The following is a 13,057-nucleotide window of genomic DNA, read 5'->3' as shown; positions in this document are numbered from 1 at the left end:
GGTGGAGCATTGATAAAACTCTTATAGCCTCTGGTGCCCCCACCTTATCATAAAAGCCTAAACATTCACATGCTTTCTCTCACACGGCGCCTAAGCTACGACCTTGGCTCCCCGTTTATCTGCTCCTGCTGAGATGGGGCAGAAAACTCCAGTATGTTCCGTTCTCTTCTAATCAGACAAATAAGGCGATGATTTTCTGCAAACAGTATTTCTTATAACATCATAAAACAATATCATTCATCCACAATAAATCATCAGTCTAATGTAATGCAAATCAGTTTAACAAATGCAATAGTTATCAGCTTCTTCTACTTCAGGAGAATACTGCAAACTAAGACTACATAATAATTCACAACCTTTAATTAGGGGTATAACATGGCATAAAATAATATTATAATCTAACAAAATCTATGAATGCATTAAGTTTAACTTCACAAGTCACATAATTTAAAAATTCAGTTATTTCAAGCAGCTTCCCGTGAATTTCAAATGTATATATATATATATATATATATATATATATATATATATATATATATATATATATATATGCTAGCCTTTTGAAAATAATTTGCACAAATCGCCTACCTTTTGAGATTTTGGATTGGATCAAGGGTAATGAAACGTGCCCGACATTCAGCGAGTGTTAAGCAGTGTAGGCAGAGACAAGCAGCCAAAGAGAATGACATTTGCCTGATAAATGTCTTTTTCACCTTTCAACAAAGAGAGTGGCAGTGAATGAAATGGATTAGTGGAGTGAAAGTGGGCGTAAAATGCAGCAGCCAACCAGGTTTAACTTAATTTTACAAAATAAGAAGCTTGCAAATCTTTACTAGTTCAGTTTAACGGGAGTCCTGATCTCCAGAAATGATTTCGTTTAGTTAACTTTTTCTGTTACAATTAAAGAGGCAGTAAAGAGAAAAATGCTGTGAAGCAGAAGAGGAGCAAGATGATGTAATACATCTAAAATGCCACAAGAGGGAAGCCAAGCTCACCTTAACTGCCAAGAAAACTTGATGGTTTTTCCACTTTGTTTGTGTTTTAACTTCAAGTGGAATTATTCAGAATTATTATTTAATGATTATATTATATTTCGTTATTATTAAATAACAATTTAAATAAACATTTCGTCACTCCCACTGAAAACACAGATGTCCAGATAAACAACATCAACTTTTTGGAGTTTGTTTCTATATACAAATAATTCATTTCTTCTTACAGTAGTGAGTCAGGAAACACTCAATGGTTAGATTTCTGTGAAAATCCTGTCAATCAATCATGTCAATATTTGACCGGGACTGCTAGGCTCCATCTCTCCATCAGAGTTTCAGAGAACTGGGGAGTGTTTGAAGTTCACAAAGTTGTTTTAGTCTCATTGGCTTTGGCACATTTCTCATAACCTTGTTTGAAGTTCTCAGCTCTAACATATGTTTTCCGCAACAGATCATACATGCAGCATGTGCCAATATGAAGTCTTTGTCAATGAACAGGTCTAAATAATTGCCACCAAAATAAAGGTTAATATAACACTGTTTAAAAGAATGACGGTGAACACTAGAAGTGTGTATCATTGTTGTCCTACATTTTAATTTTTTTGGTAATACACTATATGTGATTTCATTTGGTCACAGATTTTTATCACACTAACAATTAAATGTACTTCCTTGCAGTGTAACTAAAGAAGAACTGGCATATATGTTGCTGCACTTTTATGCATCTTCATATTGCAGCACACCTCTTCTCCCCTTCCTCCTGTAAAAAAAAAGTCCCTGTAAAATAAATATCTGAGATGATTTATATAATGAAACAATGCTTGTTTACAATTTGACCGGATTTTGGACAGCCGTTCTTCCTCATTTGCCTTAGAGCATTTCCAAATATTAAGGAAGGGTGAAAATGACTCAATCTGGTGTGATAAACTGTTTTGAAGGATTTCACACATTCCTTGAGCCTTTTGAACACCTGAGTATTTATTGTCATGACAGATTTATGGTTCCAAACATTGTTCAGTTTTATCCAGTTTAATCATCATAGAGAGGAAAAGGAAAAGACTATTTGCTGGAGCTGGAGTTAGTCGAGAAACTGTTTTACTCTTGTTTTGTCAGAAGCTGGACACACTAACATAAGAGACAGACCTTCACAATAAAACAGGAAACCACACTGTGGGGCCATGACGCAGGTGCAAATGTCAATTTTAAATTTCCTGACATCTCTGAAAACTGGCTGGCATATAGATGGTGAATACAAAAATCAACTCTTGTGACAGTTTGACAGCAGCCACAGTGATTTCATAGGGAGCTGAAATGTTCTAAACTCAGATAAGACTGATTCTGATGCAACATCTCAAACAAAAAACTGTCACAGATGGCATGATCAAAGTGGTAATACACTGATGTCCACAGAGGGGAGACGGTAGACAGTTTGCAGGTTAGATTTACTGTACAAAATGAAGAAATGTAGACAAAATAAACACAGTTTTCAGATGAATATTTTCAACAGAAGTAGATGTAGCGCATTTGTGCTCATAAAGTTTGAATTTGTGTTTGTATATATTGGCAATGCGACAAATCACCCAGAAAAACTAAAAAATAATCATTTTGAACCCACTGTTTCTGGTTTTGTGATAAATGAAATAGCAAAAAAGTAAAATGAGCCACATTTACTGAAATGTATTCAGGTCAGAGCAGCTTTGACAGGATATCATGAGTTATAGTCATTTACAACAAACATGACATATATTTTTGTTCCTTTACCAGCTAAATGAAGATCCTCACATAAATCAGGTATAAAAACTTTGTGTGATTTTAAAGCCGTAAAAACGGTTTTAAAGGCTTTAAAAGCAACTCATACACAGCTCATCACCTGAGTGCAATTTTATCTTTAGTTTAAAAAAAATGTACAAATGGACAATGATCCACCTGTTTTAGCCACAGATATCACATTGATTTAATGTAACTACTGAGGTAACAATACTTTTTGATTTGTAAACAGCATATTCCTTATTTTGTAAAGAGCAATCATCTTAAATGAACAAAGCACCTACCGACTACCACTAGAGGGGCTTTTGCATGACTTTCAATTTCCTGTTTGGGTTAAAACAGGAAAATTTCTGTCTGTTATTATCTTCCTCTCGATCTCACACAACATGCAAAAATATCTCATCATCTCGCTTTCACCTTCGTTTGTTGCCCTCAATTCCTGTCGGCCAGACATCAGTTATCACACTGTTAGAAGTCGACTAACTTCTTATCTGACAGTCTGACTTTAGTCACTCTGACTTTGTAGCTGTGTCAAACCATTGTGTTGTGTTTCCTTCTTTTCCTGCTTCAGTGATAGTTTTTGCCATTTGAATTTAAAAGGTTTTAAATGTTTAGCGTAATACATCTCACTCTAAGATTCCTCTTTATCTACCAGAGCTAACTCATCGGTCAGCACTGCCTCTTCACTGTTGTGGCTGGAACGTCTGTCATCCAACTCATGGGTCGACACTGCTTCTGCACTGTTGTGGCTGGAAGGTCTGTCGCATAGCTCATCTAACTCATGGATCGCTATTGCCTCAGTGCTGCTGTGGCTGCAACGTCTGTCATCTGACTCATGCATCGGTACTGCCTCTGCATTGTTGCCCATGGAATGTCTGTAGTCCAGCAATATAATGGCCAACCTGTACAAGCTCAGTGTGATCACTAGGCCGTTCTTGATGGCAAAGAAACCAAGCATCTGGTGGAGGACTCTGAAGTGAATAATGACAGTCAGCCTGACCAACAGAAAAGGCCCATCCTGGATAAAGAGGGTCTCTATGATACTCCAAATATCAGTGCTGTGTTTAATAAAGAAGGTTTCCCGGACAACTTGATCTTCTCCGCCATTCTCTTCATCAGATTTGGTGTTCACCACTATGTTGAATAAGAAGAGGAAAAACAAATGATTGACAGTAAAAATGAAGCTTTCCTTCAGGTAGCTGCATGTAGTTTGACAGATGTCACATTTATTTGTTTGTTTTTAAAACAGCTTATCTCGCTTTTTGTTTAAGTGTGAAATTTACCAAGCTATTCTAGTAGAGTCCAAGAATACAAATATGGTCTGAATATAACAGGTCTCCTTTTAATTTAGAACCTGAATGCAGGACACAAGTGGATGGATTAACCAAAGGTTAGAAGTTTTAGTGAGGATGATACAGGAGGAAACCTTAGATAAAGGTGACATTAATTCAGAAATAGTCTTAACAAGTTTTTTAGCCACCCAGGTCAAAAGTATTTTAGCTACGACCAGGAAGAAGGTTCCCAGTGAGCAGAAACCTGGGGAGCTAATAATAATTATTAATAACAAACCAGAGCATAAGATATCCTTAAAGTTAGATACTTATCATTAGAATAACCATTTACCTATTAACAAATAGTAAATAAAGACTCAAGACCACAAAAACTAAGGTTGAATATTTCCTGTAACACTTTGAAAACACATCAGATCAAAATGAGAAAAAAATCATGCTGATATCTACACTGATATATACTGAGTAATGTGATGGGAATGAAAAGATGCCACATTGTTTGATGGAAATGGAAACCTACAGAGGGCTGAATTCAAAGACACCCCAGAAATCAAAGTGAAAAAATGTTGTGAGGAGGCTTGTCTATTTTGCTGAAATTATATTGCAGCAACTAAAAATGTGAGGGAGTAGTTTGTATGGCCCCCCACGTGCTTCTGTGGATGCCTGACAACATTGGGACATGCTCCTAAAGAGACCACGGCGTTACTGCGCTCCTAGACAGTCGGAGGTGCAACTTGGTAGCATCAGATGGGCAAAAAAATAAAGTCCCAGAGATGTTGTATTGGATTTAGTTTATGTGAGAGTGGGGACAAGTCAGTGATATCAATCCTTGATCCTACAGCAGCTGCCTACATACTCTCGCCACATGGGGCATGAGCTGTGTTGTGCACTAGGAGGAACCACACCAAAGCAGCTGAAAACTTATAACCTGCTACCTAATTCCTTTAATTTAAGTCTCGGGAAGTAAAAATGTTTGAGTTAGTCATTTAAAAGCACCGGGGGCTGTAATTTCAACTTACTTGCTGCACTTATGTACTTAACTGTTTACTTACTGGACTGGCTTGGATTTTTAGCCAATTTCTAAACACACTGTTAAGACTGTTTGTCTTTTTCATGACCGGGGAACAGGAAAGGAACTTCCTTACACTGCTGTAGCTCCTTAATAAACACCAAGTATTTTAAGGTACCTGACCTGCTAGATGTAGTGGAAACTGCAACATGCTCCAGGTCCATACAGCTAAGATGACGTAAACCATGGCAGGATTTTTTTCTCTGTAAGAAAAGTGACACCAATATCAGGAACTATATATGCATTTGCATACATTAAATGCAGACTTATGTCTCGATAGGAGAAGCACATTCTTAACGTACAAGCAACACGATTAGCCCCTTACTTTACATCTGACAGCGTCTCACTAGTAAATTCCAGGATGTCCGCTGCAGTGCCAACAAAAGTTAGAAGAAGCTGAGACAACTCATCTTTTGTGACCCCGCCTCCCAAAGGCAGAAGCCACTTCCCCACAATGAGGAGGATGAGCACGATCTGGTGAAGAGCCAGGATCCAGTCATTCGCGCAGACAGTGGACAACCTCTGCTCAGTATTTAAGAAAAGGAAAAAAGATGGCAAGATGTTTAATGCTGAAAACTTGGTTTTCTGAGAAGGTTGAATCACTTCACTCAAAAAGCCATTTGGGATTTAATCTCATCTCTGTCCTTTCAGTAAACAACAGTGAGCCACATGATAGTTTATGATAGTTTCCCACACATACAATTAAAAGCAGTTCTACAGAAGCATTTGAGTATAAGTAACCTGAGACACAGTACAGGTAATATGTCATAAGACCCTGCTGTAAATAAGAGAACCTGAGTTCCTTTGTACAATTTTTTAAATTATTATTTTCAAAATAAATAACAGAATAGTGGAGAAACTTATTAAATAAGTAAAAAAGTCTATTTTCTTGGAACCTGCGCTAAACATTTTTAAAACTCTTCGTCAATATTGAGACCCAGGCTCTTATTTTCTAAAAATTATTCCTATTTCTCCAATTAGTGGGCACTTTGTGAATTATCTAGCTCTTAATGCTGCATCTTGAACTCGGCTGTCAAACTCCTAAAGTTTGCAGATGACACCACTGTCATTGGCCTCATTCAAGATGGTGATGAGTCTGCATACCGGCAGGAAGTTGAGCAGCTGGTACTCTGGTGCAGTCAGCACAATCTGGAGCTGAACACTCTTAAGACTGTAGAGATGACAGTGGACTTCAGGAGACATCCCTCAACTCTGCCCCCCCTCACCATATCAGACAGCCCTGTGTCAACTGTGAAGACCTTCAAGTTCCTGGGTACAACCATCTCCCAGGACCTGAAGTGGGAGACCAACATCAACTCCATCCTCAAAAAGACCCAGCAGAGGATGTACTTCCTGAGACAACTGGGGAAGTACAGTCTTCCACAGGAGCTGCTGATCCAGTTCTACACTGCGGTCATTGAGTCTGTCCTGTGCTCCTCCATCACAGTCTGGTATGGAGCAGCCACTAAACAGGACAGGAGCAGACTGCAGCGGACTGTACGGGCAGCAGAAAGGGTCATCAGCACGCCCCTGCCCTCAATCCAGGATCTGTACCTCTCAAGAACCAGGAAACGGGCAGAGAAAATCATCACAGACCCCTCACACCCTGCACACAGACTTTTCTGCTGTCCTCTGGCAGATGGTATAGAAGCCTGCAGACCAGGACCACCCGACACAGGAACAGTTTCTTTCCCCTCGCCATCTCCCTTCTTAACAGTTGACCTGTCACACTGCCAGACTGCAACTGCACCTTATGTACATTTTGTAGTATTCATTCCACCTCATTCATTTCTGTATTTTATGTATATAAGTTTAGATTCGTTATTTATAGTTGGTTTACACAGCTTTGTGTATGTATGTGTAATATGTATATATAGACACGTGTGCGTGTGTGTGTGTGTGTGTGTGATTTACATTGCTGTGCTTGAGAGCCACCATCTATTGGAACCAAATTCCCTGTATGTGTCTGCACATATACTTGGCCAATAAACACGATTCTGATTCTGATTCTGATCTTTGTCATCAATCTGATGATATTTGAAATGATGAAAGTAAGAGAGACTGTCCACTTTATGCTTTACTGTTTTCTACTTTTCTTATTAAGAGTACTAAGTGAAAAGGCACTGGAATTTGGATGCCGCATTTTGGATAGGTAGCTGAAATAAATTCGTTTTTGTTTTTTTTAAGTGTGACAAAAATGCATTGTTCCTACAGGTGGAGTGGATCAGTTGGATTATTTTATTAATTCCCAGTCAATCTTAATGCATGAATGAAAAATGAAAAAATCAGAGCATAAATAGTTTCACTATGCGTTCAGTCCACACTGCTGCTTAAACAGTTTCCAAGAACTAAATGATGAAATCATCATTAATCATTTTATTTTACTTGAGTTGCTTCAACCTTTTCTGCTGCTCTTTCTGGCTTTCTTAAAGAGAAGTCATTATGAAACAGTCAATAAGCTGTTAAGTGTCTTAGCATAAAGAAATAACAACCTTTACAGTGGTAGTTCAGCCTTCTTAGCGAAAGACCAGAAGAGGAACAACGCCACCGGATGTTATTTCTGTAGAAGGTTATGTCAGTCTGCCCCAGGGCAGCTGTGGTTACAACTGTAGCTCGCCTCCACCAGTGTGTGAATGTGAGAGTGAATGAATAGTGGAATTGTACAGCGCTTTGAGGGCCCGAAAAGCTCTATATAAATGCAATCCATTACCATTATTATTATTATTATTATTATTATTATATGTCCCTTCCTGGCTGAATACAGAGAGTTTCACTCAAAACATTGGTAGAAAAAGTGGAAAAACTGGTTCTCTCTGATTAGACATGGATAACGAAATAAATTCCTGGCAAGTCTGTATTTGCTCATTGCTTGTCCCATTTGAGCTCATTCTTGTATTTACAGCACTTCACATGGCACAGTGATCTTTCTCATTTCATTCATTCACAGTTTCTTTCTTTTTTCTCTCTTTATTTCTGTCACAGAACCATAACTTAACAATTCAGTCACTCTTACCTTAAGTAAATTCTGGTTTGTGGTGTTTCCCTGCTCGGTGCTTCGATTCCACAGTCTTTGCAAAGTTTCTATAGAATCTAGTTTATTGCACTGAAAACAATTTAAAGAAGCTTTTGTGAGTGAATATTGTAATTAAATCTTATAAACCTTAACATTAATAGCAGATGTGACATTTGATAGAATCGGTCAATAAATGTACATGGGGTACCTCTAGATCGCTGGCTTTGTCTTGCTGGTGTTGTATCTCCAGAATCCAGATCGAGGGAATAATAGTAATGAGGAAGAGAAAGATAGGAGGGGAAAACCTACAAGACAACCAAAGGCATTCAAAAATGTTTAAAAAAAAAAAGAAAAGTGATAAGCATGTTTACTTCAAGCATGCAGGAAGACTGAAGAGATTAACTTGAAGTAATAAAAGTCAAGGGGTATCGTACCACCATTCGGGACAGTTTAACTATTAGCTTCCCAGCTTATCAATATAGTAGCAGCAAAGGTACAAACTACTTAAATATGCATGTAAGGTACACCGGGGTCGAGATAAAGACTAGGAAAAGATGAAAATGCATAATTTAATCATGCATTATACTGTTATACTGTCTATTAGAGGGGGAAAGTGCAAACGATAGAGCGGAGATGAGTTTGAAAGTAATATGAGTAGCTTCAGGCATTAAGTAGCCTAATGAATACTTAAGGATAATATAATTACAATATTACACCACTTTTGTTTTTACCATCACTTGCATGCATGCTCCTTTATCTTACCATTTATAATCCTGTCCTTTTCGCATCTTCAGTGTTACTATCATTTCAACAACAAGCGGCAACAAAAGAAAAGCCAGAAACAAGTAATTGTTATCCTTCTTAACCGATGCCACCCTCAACACTCCGATGACAGCAACTAAAATAAACAGCGCTCTGGTGAGGATCGCACTCATTAATTTAGTCAGCGCCATGTCGGTGGCTTAACGCAGTTCACAAGTGATCACCTCAATTTCCAGTGTTCACTGTGGCTTTTACTGTAAGTGAAACAAAACCTTTGGGAATGCATTTTCAAATAAAGTTCCCATGGATAAAGCCCCGCCTTGTTCCTCAGGCACAACATGAAAAAGCATGGGTCCATGTAGGGGAAATAACAGTAGAAGACCAGAAAAGGAACTGGTTTGAGTTTCTTAATAAACCGCTGGTGTATTTGTGAGTCATAATTCTGGTGTTTCTGGCTTCCAAGGAATAAAGCAATTTTTTTAAATGACTGTAAATGCTGCTGAGTAGCCTAATGTTTAATGTGAAGCTCATGATGTAACTCACTTTTTCTTTTTTGCTGGGCCCCCCTATGTTTTACATGAAAAATGTTCGCCCCCCCCCCCCCCCCCACGCACACGCACTAACACATCCTCCAACCACACACACCCATATTTTGCTCCATTGCGCTTTATTTCACACCTCAAACATTTAGTAAACAATTAAGCAAATACAACACTGTTAACCTTTGCTGTATTTTTCACAGTAAAATACCACAAAATGCCCAGTAACTTACCTGAAAACATTTCTACAGTTAATTACTGTAATTTGCTTTGCATTATGGGTATATTAAGGTTATTTACATTTACTTACTGTATTTTTTAAAATTGCGGTAGTAGTTATACCTACCGTTAACACATTAGCAGTAGTGCTACTGTATTATGTGATTTGAATGGTTCATCATACTGTTTGTGTATTTTTACTCTTTCAGTGGTTGGTTGCAATAGTGCATTACATTTTAACTCTTTCACTGCCAACCATTTCCAGATTTTCCTCCAACCTATGCCATTTGTCAGTATGATACCAGTGAAAGTATTATGGTTTTGACTTTTTAGGGGACTTGCCTGTGTGTAAGGTTCAAGAATTCTGATCATCTAATCTGCTGCATGCAGTTGTATGCACATGCACAGCTGCTGCAAATGTGTGCTTGCCACTGCGTTGCCAAAGGCGAACTTCAGTCAGTGGAGAATATTGTAATAATTTGGCGGAGGCTTCTCAGTCGAGCAGTAACTGAATTGCTCATTTACTGAACGTGCAACATGTACAGAACTCTTCTGGGAACTAGTCAACCCAACTTAGTGAAACACACACTGAATGCATGCTGGCCCCGCCCACCCACCTACCTCTACCAACCACCACTCCTCCATATCCTGACTGACATGACCTGTGATCCAGTGATTGACAGGAGAGGAAAGACAGTCCAACTTTGTTAACTCTTCATTACGATATGCTCGAGAGGACAAAAGATTTTGCACCTCGTTATTGTTGGACCTCTGTGTGGAAACTGCAAACGGGACGTCATAAGGTAATGCAAAGGACTCTCCTACCTAACATACTCGTTTATTAATTCTTAAGAGCATATATATTTTTTGTGTGTGGGGGGAGGGGCTTAAAATCGGTGTTAGCTTGGTCGAAATAGCACATTAGCTGAATTATTCTGGAAAAAATAGGTTGTGTGTGTTTTTTTCTTTTCTTATTTAAATATATATTTAGATATATATTTTCCACGGGGAGGGGCGAAGAACACAGGCGCAACGACAGTCTTTGTCTTTTTCCCGCCGAGTATGGTGCATTGTCCTCCTGCGCTTCTGTTCTATGACTATTGAGAAGCTGGCCACGCTAACAGTGGGACATTTAGCTTCAGCTAAAGCAGCAGGTAAAAATACACATTTAATGAGAATAAAGAAAGACAACTTTTTTTGGAAATTTAGAGACTGCTAAAACAATCTTATCCAGTTTTGAGCTTGCTCATGTAGGTTAGCCTGCTTTATTTAATTTTGTGTGAGCTGCAGTACACAACACTAAAAAGTTAATATAACATTAGGTTGGTGGCGTGAGGAACTCCAACCTAAGTTTAATATTTATTATTTTTTTAAGTGGGAAGGGGAGCATGTTTTTTTTCCTTTAATACAACGTCTTCCAGGGTCTTTTTCATAGGAAAACCGTGTAACGTCTGTGTTAGGTTGGTCAAAAGAGCAATTAGTTGAATTATTCTTGAAAAGATGGGTTGTGTGTTTTTTTTCTTTTATTTACTTATGTAAATATATTTTTCAAGGGTTAAATAAATGCAACATTAAATTAACAATTGTCTCTCTGTCTTTTCTCGCCCAGTGTGGTGCATTGCTGTCCTCCTGCCCTTGCTGGCTGCGCTGACAGTGTGATGTAGCCTCAGTGTTTGTGTTTTAAAGGCTTTTTCCACCAAGATGTCTGTTGAGAGAGAGATGACCTTACCCATCACACCAAGGGTAATAGCGCTTGGTAAGTAAATAGTTTCAATCCTCTTGTAATATTTTTGTAAAAAATCTATGTAATTATTGTGGTATTTGTACCCACAACAACTTACTTAACAGGGGTTTGTCTGTTTTATATTGTATAAAAATAGAATACACACAGTTTGCTGCTGTTTCTCTTATTATTTATTATACACAATGACCAACAGGAAAAAACAGCCTAACATTTCAGCACAGGCCAAAATGCCAAAACATTAGGCAGTTTTTTCCTGTAATTGATCATAATTTTCATTACATAATAAATAATAAGAGAAATAGCAGCAAACTGTGTGGATTCTATTTTTGTACAGTGTGAGGCCTGCTATCCAGCATTCTTGTGGAAACCTTATTTGTAAGGGTGAGCACATTGTCTTATTGGACTCTTGTCTGTTTTTAGGGAATAATTTCATGTCTGCAAGCCGCTGGATGATCAGTTTGGAGGGCAAGGTATTTTATGAGCCTGAGCAGATGCATGACTTTGCCAGCACCCTTGCTGTCTTCTTTGCGTCATACTACGTTTTCAACCTTGAGTATCAGGAGTCAGCGTCCATCACACAGGAGATGATACAGAGGTAAATACTTTACACCATTAAAGCTTACACCATTTAAGAATGAAATATATGTGATAGCTTGACTACAGTTGCAGAAACATATAGGTGATTGCTGTAATGTATGTTTTAATTTTGAAATTAAAGCAGCCTTTTTTCCGTTAAAAGGTTCTTTGTGAGGATCAATCCAGACATGGGAACAAAATGCCCTGCAAAACTTGGTACAAGCTGCAAGACAGGTCGTGTCGTAAAGAGGAAGGTTACAAGCATCAGCCCTCGGATCACCACCTTCCTCCAGCGGCTCTCTGAGTTTGAATGGCGGACTTCCAACTAGGTAAGAATACAGAGATGATAATATCTTTTACATAGCTGATAATTATATACATACTGTACACACATCCATACAACAGTATGAATGATCTCAGACAGATGTGAACAAGTGAATAACCTGAGCAAACATGAATATTGATGATGTGTCTTTGACAGGTGGTGATAAAGACTACACTGAACCCGACCATCCTGGTAACGGAAATCTAAATCCCATGTCACATTCTATTTCCTGGGACCCACTGATAATTATTACATTTTGTAAATGATTTTTGTTTTACAATTGTAATAGTTTATTTAATGTTCATGCTGGTGGGTTTGTCCTGTTTTTAGTGGAATGAAAAACTGTTTTCCTTAAAAAAAAAATCAGACACGGAAAGGTGAAGGACTGTGTAGTTTTCATGTACGCTTCTATTTATTTTGGTTATTGACATTGTTTTTATTCAGTTGAAAAATGTTTTTCTTGTTAAAAAAATATCAACAATAAATGTTGGTTTAATTCACTATTCTGAGACTACTTTATTGAATTATATTGTTTTTTGTAAATGTTCTTATATTGAATATGAATGTTAATATTATTTTATATGCTGTAAAACACAATTACAGTCTAAACAAATTATACTGTACACAATTACAGTGTTATACCATAAACCACATTTGCAGTACAGTGATACCGTGATTAAGTTTTATAGTAAGTCTTTCTAACTGTAAACCACGTTTACAGTAAAGCTGTTATACTGTAATATATGTTTACAGTAAAGTGGT

The 13,057-nt window shown here is 37.8% G+C and overlaps 2 protein-coding genes across 3 annotated transcripts; one reads left to right on the top strand and one right to left on the bottom strand.

The window, feature by feature from the left end:
- Window positions 1–1,788: 1,788 nt before the first annotated feature.
- On the bottom strand, window positions 1,789–10,242 carry LOC146655415 (transmembrane protein 26-like). Its single transcript, XM_085428058.1, has 6 exons — window positions 8,893–10,242; window positions 8,339–8,435; window positions 8,131–8,220; window positions 5,443–5,639; window positions 5,241–5,320; window positions 1,789–3,893 (listed from the first exon to the last, which is right to left on the bottom strand). The coding sequence occupies exons 1-6, from the start codon at window positions 9,081–9,083 to the stop codon at window positions 3,391–3,393; spliced, it is 1,158 nt and encodes a 385-aa protein (XP_085284184.1). The 5' UTR covers window positions 9,084–10,242; the 3' UTR covers window positions 1,789–3,390.
- A 70-nt stretch (window positions 10,243–10,312) lies between these two features.
- On the top strand, window positions 10,313–12,798 carry LOC146655414 (uncharacterized). 2 transcript variants are annotated; one of them, XM_085428311.1, is made up of 5 exons: window positions 10,313–10,453; window positions 11,260–11,406; window positions 11,815–11,989; window positions 12,134–12,299; window positions 12,452–12,798. In XM_085428311.1, the coding sequence occupies exons 2-4, from the start codon at window positions 11,352–11,354 to the stop codon at window positions 12,297–12,299; spliced, it is 396 nt and encodes a 131-aa protein (XP_085284437.1). In that variant the 5' UTR covers window positions 10,313–10,453; window positions 11,260–11,351; the 3' UTR covers window positions 12,452–12,798. The 2 variants fall into 2 exon arrangements, with proteins under 2 accessions (XP_085284437.1, XP_085284438.1); XM_085428312.1 differs by lacking the exon at window positions 10,313–10,453 and adding an exon at window positions 10,767–10,804.
- Window positions 12,799–13,057: the final 259 nt, after the last annotated feature.

This window comes from Rhamphochromis longiceps, linkage group LG13 (assembly GCF_057381845.1).
Source record: "Rhamphochromis longiceps isolate RC_006_pf linkage group LG13, R_longiceps_female_GT1.1, whole genome shotgun sequence".
NCBI lineage: Eukaryota > Metazoa > Chordata > Actinopteri > Cichliformes > Cichlidae > Rhamphochromis > Rhamphochromis longiceps.
The sequence above is the reverse complement of the archived record's forward strand: the minus strand, read 5'-3'. Positions and strand labels throughout refer to the sequence as shown.